This window comes from Schistosoma haematobium, chromosome 3 (assembly GCF_000699445.3).
Source record: "Schistosoma haematobium chromosome 3, whole genome shotgun sequence".
Classification (NCBI taxonomy): domain Eukaryota; kingdom Metazoa; phylum Platyhelminthes; class Trematoda; order Strigeidida; family Schistosomatidae; genus Schistosoma; species Schistosoma haematobium.
In genome coordinates this window covers 12,830,950-12,854,772 of record NC_067198.1, presented here as the reverse complement: position 1 = coordinate 12,854,772, position 23,823 = coordinate 12,830,950, and the positions used below count along the sequence as shown (strand labels likewise).

General features: G+C 33.5%; 1 protein-coding gene across 1 annotated transcript in view; it reads right to left on the bottom strand.

The window, feature by feature from the left end:
• Nucleotides 1-458: 458 nt before the first annotated feature.
• The window catches only part of MS3_00005021 (uncharacterized protein), a 38,987-nt gene continuing 15,622 nt past the window's right edge, over nt 459-23,823 (bottom strand). Inside the window, exons 5-10 of the mRNA XM_051213030.1 lie at nt 22,564-22,649; nt 19,979-20,167; nt 13,488-13,697; nt 9,757-10,192; nt 8,750-8,849; nt 459-6,565 (exon numbers count right to left, since the gene is read on the bottom strand). Coding sequence (XP_051068967.1) covers nt 6,514-6,565; nt 8,750-8,849; nt 9,757-10,192; nt 13,488-13,697; nt 19,979-20,167; nt 22,564-22,649 — 1,073 coding nt within the window. The 3' untranslated portion in view covers nt 459-6,513. The remainder of the gene's footprint in view (nt 6,566-8,749; nt 8,850-9,756; nt 10,193-13,487; nt 13,698-19,978; nt 20,168-22,563; nt 22,650-23,823) is intronic.

Genomic DNA, 23,823 nt, shown 5'->3' with positions numbered 1-23,823 from the left:
GCTAAGTCTAATATTTCACCGTTTCTGCTATAAATGTTTATGCATTCACATGACATAGGCTATTTATCAATAACCCGGCACGATCAGAAGAATTTATGCTATCTGAGCTGTCATTGAGTGAGTGAGCGAGACAGTAGGCGAGAGAGAACTTATATTCAATTAAATTATAATCACATTAAGCAAGAATAATTTGAATTCATTAGATCGTGTTGGTTCTAAACAGCTGGTAAACAAGATGGATGAGCACTTCTGAGGAGCCCCATACTGGGACGAAATAACCGTTCAGTGCTTACAGATTTTCAGTTGTGATCTAACGGAGATCGGTTCATGATTTCAATAAGAATTTTCCTCTCTGATTTCTCTTTATCGTTATTCAATGACACAATGGGTTACTTTAGTTGCATGTTACAACCAATGTCATCATTGGTTGTAACAACTGTTAATTGAAGTATTTTAGATGAAATTAAAAGGTCATTTTTAAAATGAAAATAATCGTTCCTTTGTTAAACTAAAACTGATCGAACTGATCAATAGATGATGTTTACCGTCATAAAAATTCACTTTCTAATATAGCCCAAAAATTTAGTTAAAGTCAAGTGGGTTTAAGGGTGGTAGGAAGAAATATTCGTCCCCTATCCTGAAAACAAATATCTCTCAATGTCAACTGAAAATATTGACTAAGTAACCATCTACATACTTGTATTTCTTTTATTAAGTCTGTTTCCAAGTCGTCACTCAATCTAGTGATAGTGTTGACAACCAAAACTCAAGAAATTTTTTAAGCATGCTTGATATGTACTTAACAAATGAATTCAGGACGAATGTTTCGTCCTATTCAGAATTCGTTACCAAGATACAGCTGTCTACTATTATTAATATTGACAATATTATCTTTATTTTGTGCTTCAATCTTTCAAGAAAAATTATTATGGAGGTTTTTAACGACTGATAGAAATAACGAAATAAGTGAGCTAGCTGAACTGACGATTTGTTCATAGAGCCTAATTCCAGATAGACTGAACCACTAGTTAACTGACTCGATATGTATTAGGAAACTGAAGTTGCGGTTCACATACAAGATATTTAAGCAAATGAAGTTATTCCCTGTTTTTTAACCGTGTTCGTTCGTTAACTAAGATCTTTCAATACTTTCTGTTAAATGCGTTTGTGATTTCCGTATGTAGTTTGATGTGAAACTTGATACATATCGAGATTGATAAAAGTTTGATATGGTTTCGATGTAATTGACTAAATGTCGTAAGTATTTTTCTATTTCATTACTGTTGACTCAGACTTAAACATAATTCTTCTCTCTAAGGCTCTAAAAACTGTATTTTCGTGTTTTTACAATGTAATCAATAAACCATACTTATCACTGTTGAAAGATAACATCTATGTTTGGTAAAAAAAAGAACTAACTGAGCGAAGAAATTTATTTCCAATCAGTTTTTCATCATGGCTCTACACTAATATATACACAGATGATTTACAACAGTGAAATAATACACATCCAGTAGTTATGTTAGGCAGTAATTATATGATAATATATTGATTATAAAATAACAGTTTTTATTAAGGGGCAGTTGTAGAAAACGGCATTCATTCTGGCTACATTAAATGTTTTCTGTACCGCCTTTCTTAACCTCTGAATCACAATTTCTTCGGTAGTATCATTTAGGAATTATAATTTTAAGAACAGTACTTCCTTCGGAACGGTAGATATCTTTGTTCTTCTTTTCATCTCTTTCGTATGTTTGTCGATTAATTTCGTTGGGTACCCATGCCGTTTTCTACGTCCGCCCCATGAAAGCAACCGTTAATAAAGACAGATTGCCTGAATTCTCCACATCTATATGTATTTACCAATTCAACTACTTCTGTGAAGCTAGTTATATAGGGCGTACAATTCGACGTCATCTCAGGGCAGAACACCATCCGGCTTGGTTGAGCACAGAACAGACAAGAGTGATTATGTGTTCTATTCTCGCTCACTTGGTTGTCACTGGTCATCGAGTAGAATTGAATAAAGCTAGTAAAGTTATCCATTATATATATTACGCATATTGCTGAAGCCACTGGAATCCATGTTCATAAACCAAACCTTTGCATCTAAAAGAAGTTTTTACAACCAATCTCGCTAACTTGGCCATCAGTATAGAAGTGAGTTTGTAGCAAAACTTCGATGAAACCCACGCCTTCAGAAATATTTAAACTATTTTCGAATTTCTTCCGCTTTTGTATTTTACCTATTCTTAACATTCGTCCCTTGATTTTTACATAACTATTAGAATAATGATTTCTCATCAACATATTTTATTAGTTCCTTTTTTTATATATTATGCAACGTAGCAACTGATTGATTTTCGAGTACTGACCAAAAAGGGACTATCCTACTAGATATTCTGATTGAAGTTCAAACAGTTTGATCTTTTCCGAAATCAAGTGATTGATAAACTATTATTCTAAGGATTAATAAAAAGTTAATCGGAGTTGAGCCAGACTACCATAAAACATGTTGAAACCTTTGCACTATTTATCATGTTAGAAACCAAGAATCTCAATAATCCCTGATCGTACAGAAACTTCGCCTGGAGGCTTTCTAGGATTATTGTCGGTTGTAGGCCTGTATAGAGGAGAATTGGGTATGAGGTTGGGAACCCTATCTCGTAGAAAACAACCTTGCTAAGAAAATGCTAATCCGAAGAATAATTTAAACTCTACTATTGGAGTTGAAGGATCTTCATGTCTCACAGTGAAAGCCGAAATCATGAGTCCTACTCCCCTTCTGACGGCCAGAGTAACTATCAACAGAGAATGAATAGCAGTTAGCAACAACTGGAAAGAAGAGCCCAGCATAGAAAATTCTGGTCAGTGACCTATACTCCACGAGTATCAGGCATAAGTTAATCCTATAGAAATGTTCACTACAGACCTTACACCCGATTAAGTGTAGGAAAGTACGGTCCCGTACCGAGTACCACTATGTGATTAACTCAGGAATTTATTTCTCGATATTTATTAGTGTTTCCTACAGGCACAGAATCAACCTGCAAATAATGATAAGATGAACAAATAACTCAGTATTGTGCAACCATTTCTTCGGAAACTACAGTAAGATTGATCATGTGAAGACAATCGAAGACGCAGTTATTTATATCATAACTAAGCGACTCGAAGTATCACTTTTCATGTAATGATTACACTGATTGATAAGCAGCGGAACATATGATAATTTCCTAATGACTGCTATTTATACTTTGATTAGATAACCATCATTGTTATATGTAAGCGTAGACAGACACAGAAATGACTGTGGTTTTTGCATATAAAAACAAACAGTATGTTTGCAACACCTATAAGTACGTTGAGAAAAATTAATCCCAGATTTGCCGTTCAAATTTTCTGATTTTTTAGACATCAGATCATGTAACGCGTAACGAAATTGTCAGTAGTAGCAATCGTTTTTGGCTTTTACCATTATTATTATAACTGTACAAGGAATTTCACAGAAAAAATTCTTTAAGAAAAAGCTTATGACAAAGGCAATAACAACAAAAACAACAATGAGAATTATGAGTAAAATACACACGTACACGCAGAGAACACTGTTACACATGATCAACATCGAGTTTTTTTTAAAAAGAATGACTATCAAAAAACATCAGTTGTAAAAAAAATTCAGTGGTTTACTCCTAACTAGATTGATGTATAGGTAGTATAGCAGTAGAAGTAATGCATACGACTGTACATATTTTGATACTGGTAATCATCATAAGGCTCTATGTGTGTGTGTGTGTGAAGTAAAAGAAGAACAATAACAGGAAATATTTCTCCATTTTTCACCAACACATGTTCGAAACAGCAATAAAGTAGAAAATACTCTGTAAACTACATCGTTTATATTAAGAAAAGAGAATGAAGAGGTGGGAGAAGGGGAAGAAAAAAATAACATCAAAACATTTCTAGCAAAAAACTAGTCATAAATCACACATATGTATAATAGTAATGATGATAACAATGGTGATTGATTAATCCATACTACTTTACTAGAAAAGAGTGATGTGTACAAAGTAGCAATGTAAGGTGTGAAATTCAAGACATGCGTGGTTAGTTGACCTTCAACACATTCCAGAGATTAATAAACAAGTAAATAAGAAGTGAACTCGGTCAAAGAAGATTTGCATAAACACACAGTGGCACACACACAGTGCACGGGAAGTACATATGAAGAAACTTGGAGGTATACGTATAGATAAAAATGAAAAACCACCTAGTTCTTTTATTTAGAAAAAATCAAACAAAAAAAATAGAAAACAAAATGCAAAACCTGCACAACGATTAATTCAGAAAGAGAGAGAGATACAGCTGAAATTACCTTACATTTACTTCTTCCCTTAGTATTGAATAAACTCCGTTATTAATTGTATATGAGTAGTAGTAGTAGTAGCCATAAAAACGATTGTAGTATTAGTAGTAATAACAATAAACATAACCATATCACTGAAGTCGATCCAATCGCGTAAAGAAAGAAATATAAATATCGAAAGACCAAACAGTTTGCCCATGTGTAAAAAATTTCACAGTTTTTAATGACAACTTTCCTAGTTAAATGATTATTAATTTTAAAAAATTGAAAAGCCAAGAAAATAATCATAACGCAACATAATCAAACCATTAATTACGAAATATAGTTACAATATTGCATCGTCGTAATTATCAAAGAACATCAACATATAGGTTTGAAATAACGATAAGTAGTGCAGTACAGTACACAAACAGTCGTTGTTAATATTTATATTGTTGATAATAGTGTGTACGTATTAGTAGTAGTAGTGGTAGAGTCAAAATGAAGACCAGATGGAAGTTGACTAACTAGGCGCCTATTGTAAAAATGTATTCGTAAAATTTTGAATAAAAATAAAGGGCATGCAACATGAGATAGGTATATATATATGTATAGGTAAAGAGACCATGTATTGTGTACTAGAGATTATTAATTTGAATGAAATACGATTGAGTGTTAGACACATACTATGAATAAATAAATAAATGGTTGTACATGATATATTTATGTTATGTAAGCAAAAGAAGAGATAATCGAAGAAAATGGATTTGTTCTTTTTATAGAAAAAACTACCTGTTTAGAATATTTGTACTCATTTACTGATTTGATTGAATAATCCTGAACATGAAAATATCATATGAGGTGAATATTACTTGTTATAACAAAAGAAATTAGTAGTTATTTCTTCTTAGTGGAAAAGTTTTGAATCGTGCAAATTTTTGTGTTCAAACCTGAGCTACGATGCACACACATACACAGAAAGAGAGAAAGAAACAGGAATTCCAACTTCATAAACAAGCAATCAAAAGTATTTCCCTGCTTCAATAATACGAAACTAAGTATTGTGTATGTACTTGGATTTGATTAGAGTCAAATTGTCCTATACATACACATAGAGATAAAGAAAGTCAATAAATATTAAACTAGTTTAACCTAAAAAAATACAAGAACGGGTCATACACAGACACACAGTATTGCAACATTAGAGTGAAACAAATAAAGGAAAAAAAATAAAGAAAGCTCTTTCGGCATGATTGAATAATGAACTAAAGCCTATATGATTATTATAAAACTAGTAAGAAGCGAATGCAAGTTTGTGTGTGTATGAGTTTATGTGTTTCGGTACGTGCAACACTTTCTCTTTTTAATTAAAAATGAAATCAAATAACTTTGTTGATTGTTTGTGATGCAAAGAAAAATAAATAAAACAAAGAACAAATGGCGATCATGGTGATAATAACATAACGTGTTAGGTGGGGTCGATGGGTGAAAGAGATAAACGAAAGCACAAACTAACACAGCACAGACAACTAACAATAATTAATGTTTTGTTTCAAAAATAATATTAAAGAACACATCAAAATGATACTCATACATATACGGAAATAAATTAAACCTAAGAAAATTCAAGCGAAAAGAAATTGCACAAAAACTTTCAGACAATTATTAAAATGGAGGCATAAAAGCAATAAAAATAAGACAATGACAACAAGTGTTTGTTTTTGTAAGTAATAAAAAGACATATTAAATTACAACAATATTGATGATGTAAAGCAGAGGGTGATCAACTATAAATCCCATCAGATGGATGTATATAAAGATGACAGTAAATAAAATAGTGAGTATTCTGACAATGTTTTCCCATATTCATACTGTGTCCTATGTTCTCGCTAAAAATTGATGTGAAGTAGATGAAGGTGGGCGACAATGGCTAATAGGGAGGAAAGCACCATTTTTCTATGTGTATTATTGGTTTTCTGTTGTAGTATAATAGAGTATTGGAAGACAATTACCAATCAGTGTGATTTTTTGATGAGAAAAATATCACGTTTTCAGAAAAAAAACACAGCATCTATCATTAAAATACCTTACAAAATGGTTACATACAAATTTCGACTTGATACATGTATATTGATAAACCGTTATGAGTAATTGCCTAGTTTTGACGATTAATGCCAACGATGACTAGCAGGGATTTCTTTGGCTTGTGCAACTGAAGAACTGTGAAGGAGATAATAAACATTAAAAAAGCGTTAAATATTTTTTACACTTTCCAAAATAAAGTGAAACGATTAGAGCAAATTAAATTAGTGAACAAATCGATGTTAATAACATAACTAATGTAAATCAACTGTCTAATCTTCCAACTTGCAACCGAATAACTACCCAACTGAATTAGTCAATGAAAATAATACATTAAACAGAATATCATCAGTAACATTACATTACTACTTACGGCTAATCCGGAAAAGTGTATACAATCCTTTCATGACTTATATTACGGTTGGACTTAAAAGGTAATTGGTCTCAAATCCCAGTAAGAATAACAACAATGAGATAAAAGTACATCCAGCTAACCAGATTCAAAAAGAATAAAAGGTGAGTCATCTTCGAGGATCCCACTGCTAGCCAGTATCCAGTGTCTTGAGCAATACCTGGAATATCTTTTCATTCAACTTTCTTCAAATTCAGGCCTTGTTCAATTCAACATTAAGTTTACTATATAGTAAACTTTGATAATCAAAAGTTTTTTATTGTTCTCAAAAAGTGATATGTCGAACAGACTGATTGAAACATTAGAAAAAAATGTACCAATATCCATTTGTATACTCAGGCATAGACGTATATGTACAACCGCAGTAATAATAATAATTTTAGGCCACACCATGCAATGTAATGACAGTGAATTCAACTGTTGATCAAAATTCGTATCTAATGTCCTCTCACTCATACATACGCACATATATCAGACAAAGATAGTTGTAATTCATACACATATGTCGTTAAAGAAAGTCTGTCTTTTTTTGATAGTAAGATAATATATGTCTAGTCTAACAAGGTATTTTTTCACACAGAATATGCAAAACAACGTCTCGTTGTATTTCAAAAAGTGAGTGAAAAAAGCGTTACACAAGCACTAAGTTAAATCTAAGCACTTTTTTTAAGAAGAGAAAAGAAACAAATAAAACAGACAAAAATACAACGTCCAAGAAACAGGTGATTAGTTTCCCAAAATGGTAACAATTTATTACATAGCGAACATCGTGAAAGAAAAAAGCCATCACAACAATCACGGTGGTTTAAGCATAATGGTAAATTAAATTATCACTGTAAACCGGAGAAATGGACTACTTTCGATTTTGCGTTATAGAAACATCAGTGAGTCAGCCCAACGCAGCGTGAGACCTGGGACTGAAATGTCCACACCACATCAGTACAGCGAGATGTCAGAGTGGTATAAGTGGTAACAGCATTAGCGGTAGTAGAATGTGTAACGCGAGTGGATTAGCTGCAGATTAGTTCGAATAATCTTCAAAGTTTTCAATCATCTTACCTAAGAGTGAATTATTGTCCTATCTTTATCAGAAATATTTTCACTAACTCTCAAATTCTTGATACCTATTTACGATGGTGATTGGAGGTAGTCAACAGGAAACCCTGGACCTAAGTTTCGTGCTACTAGGCATTCGTCAGCAAAGTGTACCTGTAATCTTAAGGGGATTGGTGCTCCCTGACGGATTCGATCACGCGTCACCCAGCTTCACAGTCAGAGACGTTACCACTTGGCTATCCAGGCCGCGACTGACCTCTCGTAGGGCTGAGATTTATTTACAATTGATTGATCACTACGTGGTGATTAATGTCATGTATGTCAGGTCCTTCTTACTGTAGATCGAATCCTATAGACCAAGTTGCAATGTGGCCACTAATCATTCTATCTTGTTGTCTTTCACCCTCATCATGTTCTGCACCTGACGGGATGAGTTTCTGGATATCCATCAACTATTGTTAACCTGCTTCGGTTTGGGCACCCAGGCAGTATCCCAGCCCTCAACATAAATCAAATGATTTATATGGCGCATATCTATTTGGTGCTTCCTTGTACCAATGTTTATGTATTTAAATAAATAAATAAACTTTTGATTCAAATCAATGGTAAATATCACCGCTACTACAAGTGTTTCGATATTACAATTTAAATCAGGTTGAACATCACTTTGATGACTGACAAACGCTTTTCTAGTTATTCCTTGGACATATTATTCGTTTCATTATCGCTAAGCTGAATTCTAAGAGACATGTTTATAGGTTAAGAATTATTTCATTGCGGAATAAAGTTTCGTCTAGAACACGAAACTTCAATATCAAAACACACTGTAAACAGTTGAAATGGTAAATACTTACTTAATAAAACTGTTGTAATTGGCAGCATTTCGATTGAGCACAACCCTTGTTAACCGATCATCTCGACGATAATATTCTTGTATACCATCCCATAAAACACCTGTTACCGTAATTTGCAAAAAGCAATTCATACGAATAAAAAGACGATGATAATTATTTATAAACAAATATGTAATCGACTAAATATATATAATATATATAAAGGTGAGTCGTGAATTCAAATACCTAAAGGCCCGATTATTTGAAAAAGCAGAAAAATGATCTTAGCAAGACCACCATTAAATATCTGGAAGGTTTTTCTATCTTTGTATAAAGCTTCTCAGAAGTGCTCATCCACTGCCATGAACCTGGGACTCGAACACAAGACCTACAACCTCGCGTACAAACGCTTAACCTCTAGACCATTGGCTATATTAGGTCGAAACAGCCGTCCAGTGCTTCCGCGTTTTTAGTAGTGGTCTAAGATCAGCTCGTGAGTTGAACGACGAAAATTCTACAATCTCCACAAATCTTCCTATAGTAATATTTAAAAAATTTTGACACCTAGGGTCCTCTGCCTTCCTCAGCTGAGACCTAGATCACACGAAGCCTTTTCCATATGCAAGAAATTTCTTTTAATGAAGAGTGCTAATTAAAACGGTACTTGTTGGTAAGATCTTCGAACTACAGCATAGGCACTTTTGAATTTCAAATCTTAAAATTATATCGGTTGACTAGTACAAACAAACTTTTTTGACAGTAATTTGATAATTGCTTAATAAAGCTAGATATATAATTACTGGATACACATTAATTTTTCTGAATATCACGTCTTCGTTGAACAACCTACATTTGATAGATTTAATCTCATGCATGAAGTAGTATGTACTGGTTGAGACACTAGCGGAATAGGACAAAACAAATGATTACAGCTATCCTCCTTAATTGATTTAAAAAATAATCACTTAAAAGTGACATTTGTTTTTTAGATAAATCTGTTCATTTTGACTTTCCACAAATAAACTTACGTTTAGCATCGGAGAGACGACGAAATCCTGAATCTAAATCAAGTGGAAGTAGAATTGAACAAATTGGATCAAGATCATGAAAATAACGTCTTCTAGGTGTAGGACCACTGGTGTTAGTAGCATTAAAAGAAGAAAATGTTGAATTCCCACTACCTGATGGCATAGCATTAGCAGCAGTTTTCGCTTCATATCTATGCAAACATTTTCCATTAATACTTTGTATTGAATCAGACGACGGAGTCGATGATGAAGCACATGATGATGAGGCTGATGATGATGGAGCACAACAAAATCCAGCTGTTGTTTGAACATTATCATCATTGACAGAGTTCAATGTGACATCATGACAACATGAACACATACATGAATGATAACGTAGACGTGCTTCTTCCAGAAATGGATGATTTAATGCATCGGTAGCAGAAATGCGCTGACGCTAAAAGTGAAAAACATTTATATATATATGTAAGAATCGGATCTCAACTCATTGGTTTAAGGGTTAGGTGTTCAAATGCGAGACCAAAAATCTCTCTTAGATCGGTTCCTAATTCCAATGAAACTCAACTATCTCCACAAGCTCATAATTTTGTTAAAGTTTGCACTATGTTTAAGTAATACATATTTTTGTGTAGAAAAAACTGACATATTTTTAAAATGAAGTAAATTGTTTGTCTTTGCATTTTAAGATTGGAAAATTTACTTACTACAATGGAAAAAACAATAACTTGTAATTTACGATATGTTGATATTAAAAATTATCATTTAACTTTATTAACAAAATAATTGAATGATAAATCGACTTTAAATAGAAAACTTCGTTTCAGACAAAACAACATTCAATGTTCTTTAACAGAAAAGTGATGGAATTGTATGAGATTATCGTGAGGAAAATAGTTCATGTGAGAAGCGTTTTGTGATAATATTTACGAAACATTTTATTCAATTAGTCAGTTATCAAAATGGTAGAAATAATAGACGATATCGATAGTTGTAAGAAAAACATCTTTATCATAAAATTTCTCTCAATACACGACAGAGAAATGAAGGTCATGAAAATAAGTATAACCGATGCAGAAGATGTCCACACACAAACAGAAGAAAAATGCATTGAAAAACACGACAATTTAGTGAAGTGATTGCCTAGTGGTTGATGCGTTCGACTTTCAACCACGAAGTCTCAGGATCGAACCCAGCTCTACCTACTTTGGTCTGAGTGACTAGGTAGTAGTATCATTAGCCCTAGAACTTAGAAAGTGGCTCATACTCAAGTGTCTGGTGAATAAGTTAATGTAATACTCCAAAAAAAAACAAGAAATTAAGCACTAACCAGCTTTATATTATGACCTGAAATCTATACCCCAGATACTTTTAGCAAAATTCTATCCGTCTTTTGAATACGTAAGATTTTTTTCGATGGAAACTAGACTAGGCGCAAAATGAATAAAATGTGTTGGTATATTTGAATGATGGGAATGTTTACAAAATAGAATAACGGTAAAAGTATAGTATAGTATAGGGACCTGTCAATCAGAGCTAAGAAACCCGACTTTTAGGCGTTTAAGTGAAATCCAAATTTCATGTTTAACGACAAGAAGTAGGAATACGTTTTTGCCTACTAAAACTAGATATGATGATGGCAAACGAGATAAATATTCAATTCTCTCGCTACATACTATTGTAAAAGACAAATCAACACTAATCGTAAACTTTAATCCTGAAACAAACACTGTTAACATTATTTTTATGGACAAATTAAACAGACAACCCCTCTTGCTTTTTGGCGTTAAATCCATCTGTGGTAAAATCCATAACCCTAAACCTTTAATCCTTACCATAAATATCTAATCCTAACTAAGAACAACTAGGAGGACATTTACAAAAATCTGTTTGGATCTTTATGAGGATTCGGGAAGACGGATAATCTAAACTTTTTCAATTTACAAGTAGGTTAGCTTGTAGAAGACTTTAGCGGGTATACTAAAGATGCCGTCTGTTTACACGGTAATACTATTGTCTCGTTTTCCATAATCTATCCGATTTACAAAACCTGTTTCTGATTAGTTAAGAACTGGCTGAAAATTCGTCGCGGTTATTTTAAGCAGGTCCCTGGCAAAAATAACTAGTAACTCGTTAGTATGACTTTTGAAAGTGTATCTGTGAAATAGTTAACCATATGTGTAATTATATATGATTTAGGATTACAAATTGACTACACACAAATATGTCGATCATTGTCGCCATATACTTGAGTAGAACTAAACTACACTCTATTAAGCTGGAAAGGTTTCAATAAAAAAAATAACATGAGGTTATACAGTAGTAGTGTGTCGTTAAGATCTAGTCAGTCAGTAACAATAATTGTTTAGTCTAAAATGTGAACATGTTTATCCTGTGTATACATAACAAATAATAATAATAATAATAATAATAATAATAATAATAATAATAATAATAATAATAATAATAATACGACAATAACAATAACATACTCATGAGATTCAGACCGAATAAAAAAAATAAGGATGCATACCCAATCTCCAAACCATGAGGGATGATGAGAGAATGTGTGTGTGTGTGTGTGTAGGCGAGTGAAACAACAAAATATTGTAACTACTCATTCAAATGGATTGGAAGAGTGATGTGAATGTGAATGATGATAATTGTAGTCAATATTTAGTTGCATAAACACACTTAAACATAGACAGACCTATCTACTAACAAAAATGGACATGTCTAAAAATGCGTCATTCGCGCTTAGTCGATCGATGGATCAGACGGAGAAAAAAACAATCCTACTAACCGATATCGATACGAATGTTTATTTACTTCCATGTTCAAATAAATAATATTAAATACTGTTTAATGTTTTGATGTTGGCAATTTTACTTAAAGAAGAAAAAACAACTCTCGAAACAATGGTATTTGATAAGTTTTTCTGGGTCTGTATTTTAAAGAGACTGGGAAAGGTACCGATGATTTCTGCGTTACGATTGTTAGCCTATATTGAACGTTTATTGGTCTATGTGTATATTAGATTTTCGATTGACACTTTTGTATAGATATTATAGCTGGGTTTTTATGATTCGCCAACCAGGTACTAACATTTGATGGCTCCTAACGTTTTGAAACAGCATACAGTTGTGCTTACACTGACATGGATTTTAGCTTAAAATCTATTCATATGAGTACTAGTGTGTGTGTGTGTGTGTGCATATTACATTTCTGAAATGTATGTACGTATGCAATATTCCAGTAAGAAAGTTTATTTGCATTGAAAATGAAAGCTCACCAATCCACCTGAGATAAAGTCTACTAGTTTAGATAAATTCGGAAGTTAGGAGTGATGATTTAGATTTTCAGGTGAATAGTTAACAACCGAAATCCATAATTTTTAACATTATCCTAATACGTGAGATAGCATTCGTCATTTGTTTAATTGAACTTAAAGTAAGTACCATTAATATTATTGTTTCAAATGGATTTGCTGCAAAAGAACTAGAGGCAGACGAAACTCACTAAACTAAAACCTAGAACAGTTACATGTTTATCGTTTTCATAAGACGGTCCACTGAAAAAAAACTAAATGATTATGCGTGAACCTAGTAAATTTTCATTTCAAACAATCGAAACATGGATATCGATATTGAACTTACCATACATGTTTGGTTTGTTAATCAATAAAAAAATTAAGATATAGTAGAAAATTTCCATATTAATGTTATTCAACTAACCGGATTGAATTTGAGCATACTACCCAACAGATGAACAGTTAATTCATTCACATCAGGTGTAAGAGCATAAAGAATAGAAAGATTGGGATCACGTAACCTTGATGAAAGTACAAAACAACATGCATCTGGATGACAACTTTCTAAATCTCCAGGACTAGGACTTCCAGTAAGATTAATAATCAATTCTAATTGTTCTAAAGGACTTCGAGCCTAGAAAAAGGAATAAATTGAGACAAATTAGGTGTAAATAATTAATTTTGATGAAAAAGAACCTAAAGATATAAATAAAACCTGCGTGTTGGCTACTCACACGAGTTCTACTAAGACGAAATAATATGTCTCAAATCCTTCATCTTAAATTAACCTGTAGTCTCTATCAAGGAAGTTCCACTCACTACCTTCACGTGGTAGTGGTGTTCAAACGGGAATAAGATGACTAAAAAAGACGTTCGGTGCTTAGACTGCGTTGGTGGATACAGGGGGACTACCTATGAGAGTTAGGATACCAGGCTATGGTGTAGATAGGCTTCAGAGTTCTGAGGGACCTAACGGCGTATGAACGTGTGCCGGTCACCAACTACCATGGAACTGGATGAGAATATAGCCTCTTGAAGTGGTCTTCCAAGAAAACCACTTATTTTGCTTGGGTTCCCACGTAAAACCAGTGAAATTACGACTAAACATCGAAAATACGGTCTTAACACGATAAACTAAGGTGATATATGAAGGAATCCTGGAATTCAAGACCGAGCGGAAAATAAAATGTGAATGCATCTGAGTCATTGCTATTGTAAAACTAATATACGTTACAAGATTACTAAACTATAACTGGTTTCATCATTGTCACTATGAAATACAGACTAAACTCATTGGCTGAAAAGTGGCTTCAAATCGATCAATCATTTCAAGAATTCTCAAGCTCACCTCTATATTATACTTTTATTATATTATGTAATAATGATTTAAGTTTCGGTATTTGCACAAAAAACTGTAACAATCAGAAATCGATTAAATAAAACAAATATAAAGACCTGATGTGTGAAGTGAATGAAAACCAAATAAGTATTTTTCTAAACATTTTAAGGTTAATATGTCACTGGAAAATACGGATTGACACTGTATATTGGTGTAAGTATCGCGTGATAAAATTATTTGACCTAAATATCTAGTTTATTTATTTAAACATATAAACATTGGTACAAGAAGGCACCAAATACATATGCACCACACTTTGACATTTGTGTTAGGGCTGGAATACTGCCCGGGTGCCCAAACTGAAGCAGGTAATATCTAGTTTACTTCACATGTTTTTGTGTCTTGTAGTTTAGAGTACATGATATACAAACACATTTATCATTCCACTCAAAAGCTCATGAATTATTCAACTAATGGTTTTCGGCAGTAGTTACCAGTTTGGTAAAGGGAAGATTATTATTTCGTATCGCCATACCCAAACATACACATACAAGGTAGAAATCAATTATCAAATACCCATAAATTCATATTAATTATTTTAATGACAACAAAACCGATCGATGAAATACTTTAGTGAATGAATAACTGGTAATTCGTTGCATAGTATGTTCATAAAATATTCAAATGAGAGTGACTAACTTCTAGTCTAGGCTGATTCGACAATATTACAAGTATTAAGTGAAATATCAGATATTCAAATGCAATAATTGACAAATAAATGTAATACTTGAATACCATAACTATAAATTTATAGATGCAAAGCAATAGCGGGACTTTAAATTCAATCATTGATAGACAAAAACACATTACATGCACCAGAGATTGCATCACGAATTGACCTTAGCTAGACCACCACTGATAGCAACGACGACATTAAAGATCAATTCTACGAGCGGCTGCAGTCAATCATAGAGAAATGCTCAAGAAAGGACCTCACCATTCTGATGGGAGATCTAAATGCCAAGGTCGGAATAGACAACACTGGATATGAAGATATTATGGGACGACATGGACTGGGAGAGAGGAACGAAAATGGAGAAAGATTTGCAAATTTGTGTGCATTCAACAAATTAGTCATAGGAGGCACAATATTTCCACACAAACGTATACACAAGGCTACATGGATCTCACCGGACCACACTACAGAGAACCAGATAGACCATATTTGCATAAAAAAAAAATTCCGAAGGACAATGGAAGATGTGAGAACCAGGAGAGGAGCTGACGTAGCTTCAGATCACCACCTAGTTGTAGCCAATTTAAAACTGAAGCTAAAAAAGAACTGGACAAGTGGACAAACAGTAATACAAAGGTTCAATACAGCCTTCCTTCGAGATACTGACAAACTCAATGAATTCAAGATAGCTCTCAACAACAGATTCCAAGCCTTTCAAGATCTACTGAAGGAAGAAGAAACTACCATGGAGGACAACTGGAAAGGCACCAAAGAAACATTGACTTCAACGTGTCAAGAGGTTCTGGGCCTAAAGAAACACCATCATAAGGAATGGATCTCTATAGAAACACTGGACAAGATCAAAGAAAGGAAGAACAAGAAGACAGCAATTAACAACAGCCGAACACGAGCAGAGAAAGTCCAAGCACAAGCTGAATACATAGAAGCAAACAAGCAAGTGAAGAGGAGCATTAGAGCCGACAGGAAGAAATACGTGGAAGAATTAGCAACGACGGCAGAAAAAGCTGCTAGAGAAGGAAATATGAAACAGCTCTACGATACAACGAAGAAACTATCAGGGAAATACAGTAAACCAGAGAGGCCGGTCAAAGACAAAGAAGGCAAGCCAATCACTGAAATTCAACAACAGCGAAACAGATGGGTAGAATACTTCGAGGAACTCCTGAATAGGCCGGCTCCAATGAATCCACCGAACATCGAAGCAGCACACACAGATCTTCCTATAGATGTCAACCCACCAACGACGGAAGAAATTAGAATGGCCGTCAGACAAATCAAGAACGGGAAAGCAGCAGGACCCGACAACATACCAGCTGAAGCACTGAAATCAGACGTCGAAGTAACCACAAGCATGCTTTACCCTCTATTCAAAAAGATTTGGGAGGAGGAACAAGTGCCAATGGACTGGAAAGAAGGACACCTCATCAAGATTCCAAAGAAAGGAGATCTGAGCAAATGTGAAAACTACAGAGGCATTACACTACTGTCAATACCAGGGAAAGTCTTCAACAGAGTGTTGCTGAACCGGATGAAAGATGCAGTAGATGCCCAACTTCGAGATCAACAAGCTGGATTCCGAAAGGATCGGTCGTGCACAGACCAAATTGCAACACTACGGATCATCGTCGAACAATCAGTTGAGTGGAACTCGTCACTATACATCAACTTCATTGATTATGAAAAGGCATTCGACAGTGTAGATAGGAGGACATTATGGAAACTTCTTCGACACTACGGAGTTCCTGAGAAGATTGTCAATATTATCCGGAACTCATACGACGGACTACAGTGCAAAGTAGTGCATGGAGGACAGCTGACAGATGCATTCCAAGTAAGGACCGGAGTCAGACAAGGCTGTTTACTCTCTCCATTCCTCTTTCTTCTGGTGGTCGACTGGATTATGAAGACCTCGACATCTGAAGGAAAACACGGAATACAATGGACAGCTCAGAACCAATTAGACGATCTGGACTTCGCAGATGACCTAGCCCTCCTATCACGTACACGTGAACAGATTCAGATAAAGACAGCCAATGTAGCAGGAGTCTCTGCATCAGTAGGCCTCAGTATACACAAAGGGAAAACCAAGGTCCTCAAATTCAAAGCGGAGAACAGCAATCCAATCACCCTTGATGGCGAAACTCTGGAAGATGTAGAATCCTTCACATATCTGGGAAGCATCGTCGATAGACATGGAGGTTCAGATGCAGACGTAAAGGCGAGGATTGGCAAAGCAAGGGTCGCATTCCTACAATTGAAGAACATATGGAACTCAAGACAACTTTCAACCAATATCAAAGTAAGAATCTTCAATACGAACGTCAAGGCAGTTCTACTGTATGGAGCTGAAACTTGGAGAACTACAACAACCACAATCAAGAAAGTACAAGTATTTATAAATAGCTGTCTACGCAAGATACTCGACATCCATTGGCCGGATACCATCAGCAATAGCCTTCTGTGGGAGAGAACAAACTAACTACCAGCTGAAGAAGAAATTAGGAAAAGACGATGGAAATGGATAGGACATACATTACGCAAATCGTCAAACTGCATCACGAGGCAAGCTCTAACTTGGAATCCTGAAGGGAAGAGGAAAAGAGGAAGGCCAAAGAACACATTACGTCGGATAATAGAAGCAGATATGAAAAGGATGAATTACAACTGGAAGGAGTTGGAAAGGATTGCCCAGGACAGGGTTGGATGGCGAATGCTGGTGAGCGACCTATGCTCCTTCACGAGGAGTAACAGGTGTAAGTAAGTAAGTAAGACCACTACTAAAAACCAAGAAGTACCGGAGCCTTTTTGTCCTAATGTGAGACTCCTCAGCAGTATGGATTTAAGACCCTTCCACAGGGAACCAGACTTAGAACCTTCTATTTCGCATAACCTTTTGGTCACTGAATTGGTTATTTAATAGTGTACATGTTTAACTTCAGTCGATTCACGATATTGCACGACGATCTTCCACTGCCTGTGATGAATAACTATCACACACATTATACAGCTGAACTTCACTGATCACGGTTTCTAACTAGAATTCCAAGAATCACATTATGAAGCTAGTCACTAATGAGCTCATGATTATTATCAGCATAGGGTTTTTGAAGATCAGTTTATGATGTAAACTGTGAAAGTCTTCCAATCTACATGAAACTATACTAATAATAAAGTTTGGTTGAGTAATGAAACTGCGACTGAATCTTTTAAGTTTTTCATGATATTTCATCATCTAATCAGTCTAGAAAAGCCGATGTACATACATAAGACAACCAGTCCATTCATTTATTGTACAGTTTATGAAAGTTGATTTGCTTTTGTAGTGAACTAAGTATGTACTTTCTTATCGATGGACTTCGGACAGATATTCATCACTTTTCAGTTCTACAAAAAAAGGGTTTAGAAACACCACCCTTCCTGACATTAATCTCATAGGTTTAAATACTTCGAGGGTACTACTAGAAAAAAACTAAAAGTAGTGTTTTCTCTTCTTTTACAGATTAATATGCGCATGTATGTATGTATATTGTATTGAAATACATTTTCTCATATACTTATATACATGTACAAGGATAGAAGAGAAATAAATAAATAAACAAACAAACAGATGAACTTGAAAAAAGTGATTATTTTAAGGCCTGATAGAATAAGCTAGATTTTTGACATCATAAACAACACAACAATAATAATAGTAACAGAATGATGATAACGATGACAAAGGTTATTCGATCAATAAATCAGTTGAAGGAAAGGAAGAAAAATAGTAATTCCCATCATCGCTTCGGACACAAAAGTATATATATAATAAGGGAGAATAGGAAACAGAGCGCACAACTTCATAAAAAAACTATAAGAAATGTAAATACAGAAGTAAAACTCACTGGGATTTTACTTCAATGAATAATTCGTTAGTATGGAAACGCAGAAAGTGGTGTACATTTTTAGATAAACATTAGAAAGGAATGCATATATTACACACAGTTTAAATTAGAGATATTCATGGTAAGCTTTATGGAAAAATTGTTTAAATTGAAGTGAACATCCAATGAGTATTGACATTAACCAGAGAAACATTGGCCACTGGTTTCACCTCAGGTTTAGTGATGGTTAAAGATGGGATGTGAACTAACAGATTCTGATTCAGTGGTCTAAAAGTATATTTTTCTCCCTACAAAAATTAAAGGTTATACATCCTAACCTCAACATTGGTCACTTGGTTGCTCCACGAAGCATGAGTTATGGTTAGACGATGCCTGTGACCAAAATCCTGCAGCCTAGACTTATCTTTTACTTTCACACATTATGCATTTCGTTTATCAAACCATAGAGTATATACTATATATATATATATATATATATATATATATATATATATATATATATATATATATATATATATATATATATATATATATATATATATATATATATATACTTAAAGCAGTAAAGGAACAAAGTGTATGACAAAACTTTAAAATTCTATATCTTTCATTTTATTACGTTATTTTTAATTGATAAAAAGAAATTTCACAATGACATCTACATACCAGTTCATGAGAAAATAATGATCAGATTTTGGAAAGAAAAGGAAAATAATTGTCGTTAGACAATAAAATGGTAGCTTAGTGGTTAAGAAAATCCCACTTTCAAATAATGAGTTTGATCCCTGGTCCATTTATTACAGTTCGAATTGTCGATTAGTAGTATTAATATCCCCATTAATTAATCGACGTATGGTGTTCATAAAAACCGAGTACACAAATTTCAACTTAGTAAATGAGTTATATCAACTAGATAAAACCAAATTTATTTTACTTACTGGGAACAGAATACGTCGACCTAATAATTCAGCAAAAGTACATCCAACACTCCAAATATCTACGGCATATGAATAACGTGTTGCTTCCATAAGTAGTTCCGGCGATCGATAATATTGTGTAACAACCTCTTGTGTAAGAACAGCCTCTCCAAATGGATCATCAATTCGTGCCAAACCAAAATCACATATCTATATAGAATTAAAAAATATGATTAAATTAAAGGAAAAGAAAAGCGCCTGACTAAAATAATGATTAATCAAACAGTTATTTCTTAAATTGTTAAATTAACTATTAAATTAGTTCAGATTTTTAATCAAATTTGAAAGATTCACACATTTAGTAACAAAGAAATAGTGAATAAAACAACAAACGTTGATAACTTTTGAATATAAACATTTAAACTTCCTCAGTGTTACCAGATAATGTATTTGAATAATACATTTTTGTTATTTCGAAAAATGAATGGGTCATCTTGAAAACATCTTCAGTAACATGTCAGGATATATTCTATTTGAGACTACTTGTTTGGAGTCCGCGCGACTATCGTAACCAGTGGTTAGAGATTCTGGATGACATGGCTCAGAATCGATCACAATCGCGTAGGTGTATACACTCTTTGTCTTCCTTTGGACCGTAAGATTAAAATCACTTTATACCTTTCTTTCTTCGAATCATTTTTTTCTTCCTGCATTATATCCTTATATGCAATCTTTTTTTATATAGTACTACCATTGAGATAACTGCTTCTATGAATCTGGTGTTCATCGTGTAGTGCTAATGAGGTATGGTAACGTAGACCGATGTATGTGTGCCTGGTGCTACGTGGTAGACGAGTGACAGAACATTTGAGTAGTGAATTGATACTTCAAAGTGCGAATGATTATTGTAAAATTACCGATTTCTAACTATTTGATTTCATTCTTAAAGAATGGTGAAATGATGATTTAATTTTTATCAAAACAGATTACTGTTAACTCATACACAGAACTGTGTCTACATAGTGAGTTGTCGAGAATATAATTCAGCCTATATTGTAAATATTCTTATGTAGAATTAAAATCCATAAAGAAAGGCCTTACTGAAGCCTTATAGAACAAGAATATTCGCTAATCTGACTAATTAATATATGTAGATGTTATCTTCAATGACCGTTAATGTTAACAGTAAATATATTCGCGGTATAGTATTTCACTGTAATAGAACCATAGGTCCGGATTATCTCATTTTTCATGCTCATAAGATTTATGATACAAATGTATGTGACATGTAAAATGATTCACCAATACTTTAGATCTCAGATTTAGTAACTATTCACAAGTATTAACACAGTTAATGATGGGCTATCATTTATATCCTAAATGACAATAGCACAGCAATCGGGATTTTGTGCCTGTTTAAAGATATATTCATCACTCTTCGTGATTTTATTCACCTCTTTTCCTATTTCATCCATTGTCAGCTTGAACAAGGTTATTCATTCTTCAAAGGAATCGCAAAAATAAGATAATGAAACTTCAGAAATTCATTTCTCTACATTATCTGGGTTTCAGATATATATATCATAAGTAAACTATATATTATACTTTAGTTAAAACTACAAATACGAGCACTGAGTAATGGAAGCTGTAGAACCAGTGCCACAGTTTGTAGTATATTTTGATTGAGATTAATACTGGAATTATCTTGTGAGTGCTTCTCATCTTATTTAGGACTCATCAGCTTGATGGATTTATATAACGGTAATGATCTTGAAACTAGAGCCTATCATTTCAAATGCCAACGCGTTATTCAATAAGCTGCTGAACCAGATAACAAACCTCAAGTAGGAAGAATGCACACCTAGGATTTCACTGTTACCTACAAAACAAATGTACTAAGAACTTGTAATTAAAAGAAAACACCGAGGCAATCCGCTCAGAAAGCACGTATACCAATAGGAACTGACCAATTTCAATCCTTAACATCAGCAACACCGACAAATAAACCCTTACAAATAACGTCACAGCAGTTCAAAGATTAATTCTATCACTAATTAAGATACCTTTACTGACAATGGATATTACTTGATGAGGATGTTACACACACAGACATACACACACACACACACACTAAACGTAGACTAAGTTCGCATAGTTAGTGGAATAGAATAATTACAATCTAACGACAAGTCAAAATCATTTCAGACTTTGTTCAGACTACTATAAACAAATATTCTATTGCCTAACTTTATAATTGATTAATATAATTGAATCCCAAGTAACATAGTGAATAGAGAATTTAAGTCATGATAACAGGACAAACCTTAACTGTAATAAGAAAACCACAAAACTAAATGATAAAGTTCCAAAATGAAGTACCGTTTCTTGTGCTCCACTTTGCTTTACACTTATAAGAGTATGTGATACTATTCAACTGGTTTCCAACCATTCAATTCAGTCCTTGAAATTTGCATGTATTAACCATTAAACCGATTCTCCATAACAATGAGCAAAAAAATATATTCCAGTCATTATGTAATCACTAATATCTAACGAAATTTATGGATTGTACTGATAGTAAACAAGAAAAATTGTTATCTGCTTACTTTTAGCAGACAGTTCGAATTGACCAACATATTTCCTGGTTTAATATCACGATGTATAATCCGAGCTGAATGAAGATATTTTAAACCTATGTATCCCGTATATAATAATGGGAAAGGTAAGTAAAAAAACAAAGCAAAATGATCATATTTTCAAAAGAGAAACACAGGAAAAAACCCACTGAAATAGAGGTTAATCTAAAGATAGAAATATCCTTTTATAAAACGTTGGTGAAGTAGTTAGTTATTTCAATTAAATTATAACAAATATCACTCGAATAATATTTATTCTTCTTAGGACTGAATTAAACAATACATTTCACTTTTAAGATGAACTAAGTACAGTTTATAGGTTAAAAAGTGTTAATTGTTAACAATTAAATCAACATTTAGGTTAGAATAGACAATAAATTCAAAACCGTTGTTTTGGCAGCATGAGTATTCTGACATTCTATCAGTATTTTAGTGTTTACGGCTGAGCTTATGAATTATGTATAGATAATGTAGTCTCATGCACCAGACTACAAATCACGCCCTTTTTCATAAAGAGTATAGATCATTAGTCATTCTAGAGAATGAAAAACATTTGAGTTATATTTATGCAGAATGATTAACAAAAATCATACGTAGAAGTACTGATCGTAAGACATCATCTGATACCCATTTAGATAAAATATGAATAAGTAATGAGATAAACACGTAGACTACAGTAATTCTATAAATAAATGACAGGGGATCTAATATGTCCTCCATGTGGAAAATTCTAGTTACTTGATGCTATATATCACACACAAAATAAATGAGTTTTGAATTACATTTTCTATTAAATAAACTACATGATAACGAAAAATTGATGAGAAGTACTCAGATGGCAAAAACTAATACTAAGATCAACAACCTTACCGAATCTGCTACGTATTTGAATTCAGTTTAATAGATTTTAACAAACGTTAGTCATAAAGAATTGAGATCTATTTAGGTTCCCTATGCCGTGAAATTACTTCACCAAATTATTTATGTTATTATGTTTAGTTTAAGAGTCACCAATTATAAAATTAACCCAGTTTAACTAGATTATTCTCACACATTCATTCACATTTCGAGTATTAACCCAATAAACAGACTAGGAGATCAAGGGATGCAGAAATCAGGTTTGCTTATAGAGTAAAGACTAAGTTGTATACAAATGCTCATTGTCTTAATTAACTCATTCAAAAGGTACTTGGATTTGTACACTCCACATGTGAGTGCCAATGTTATTGT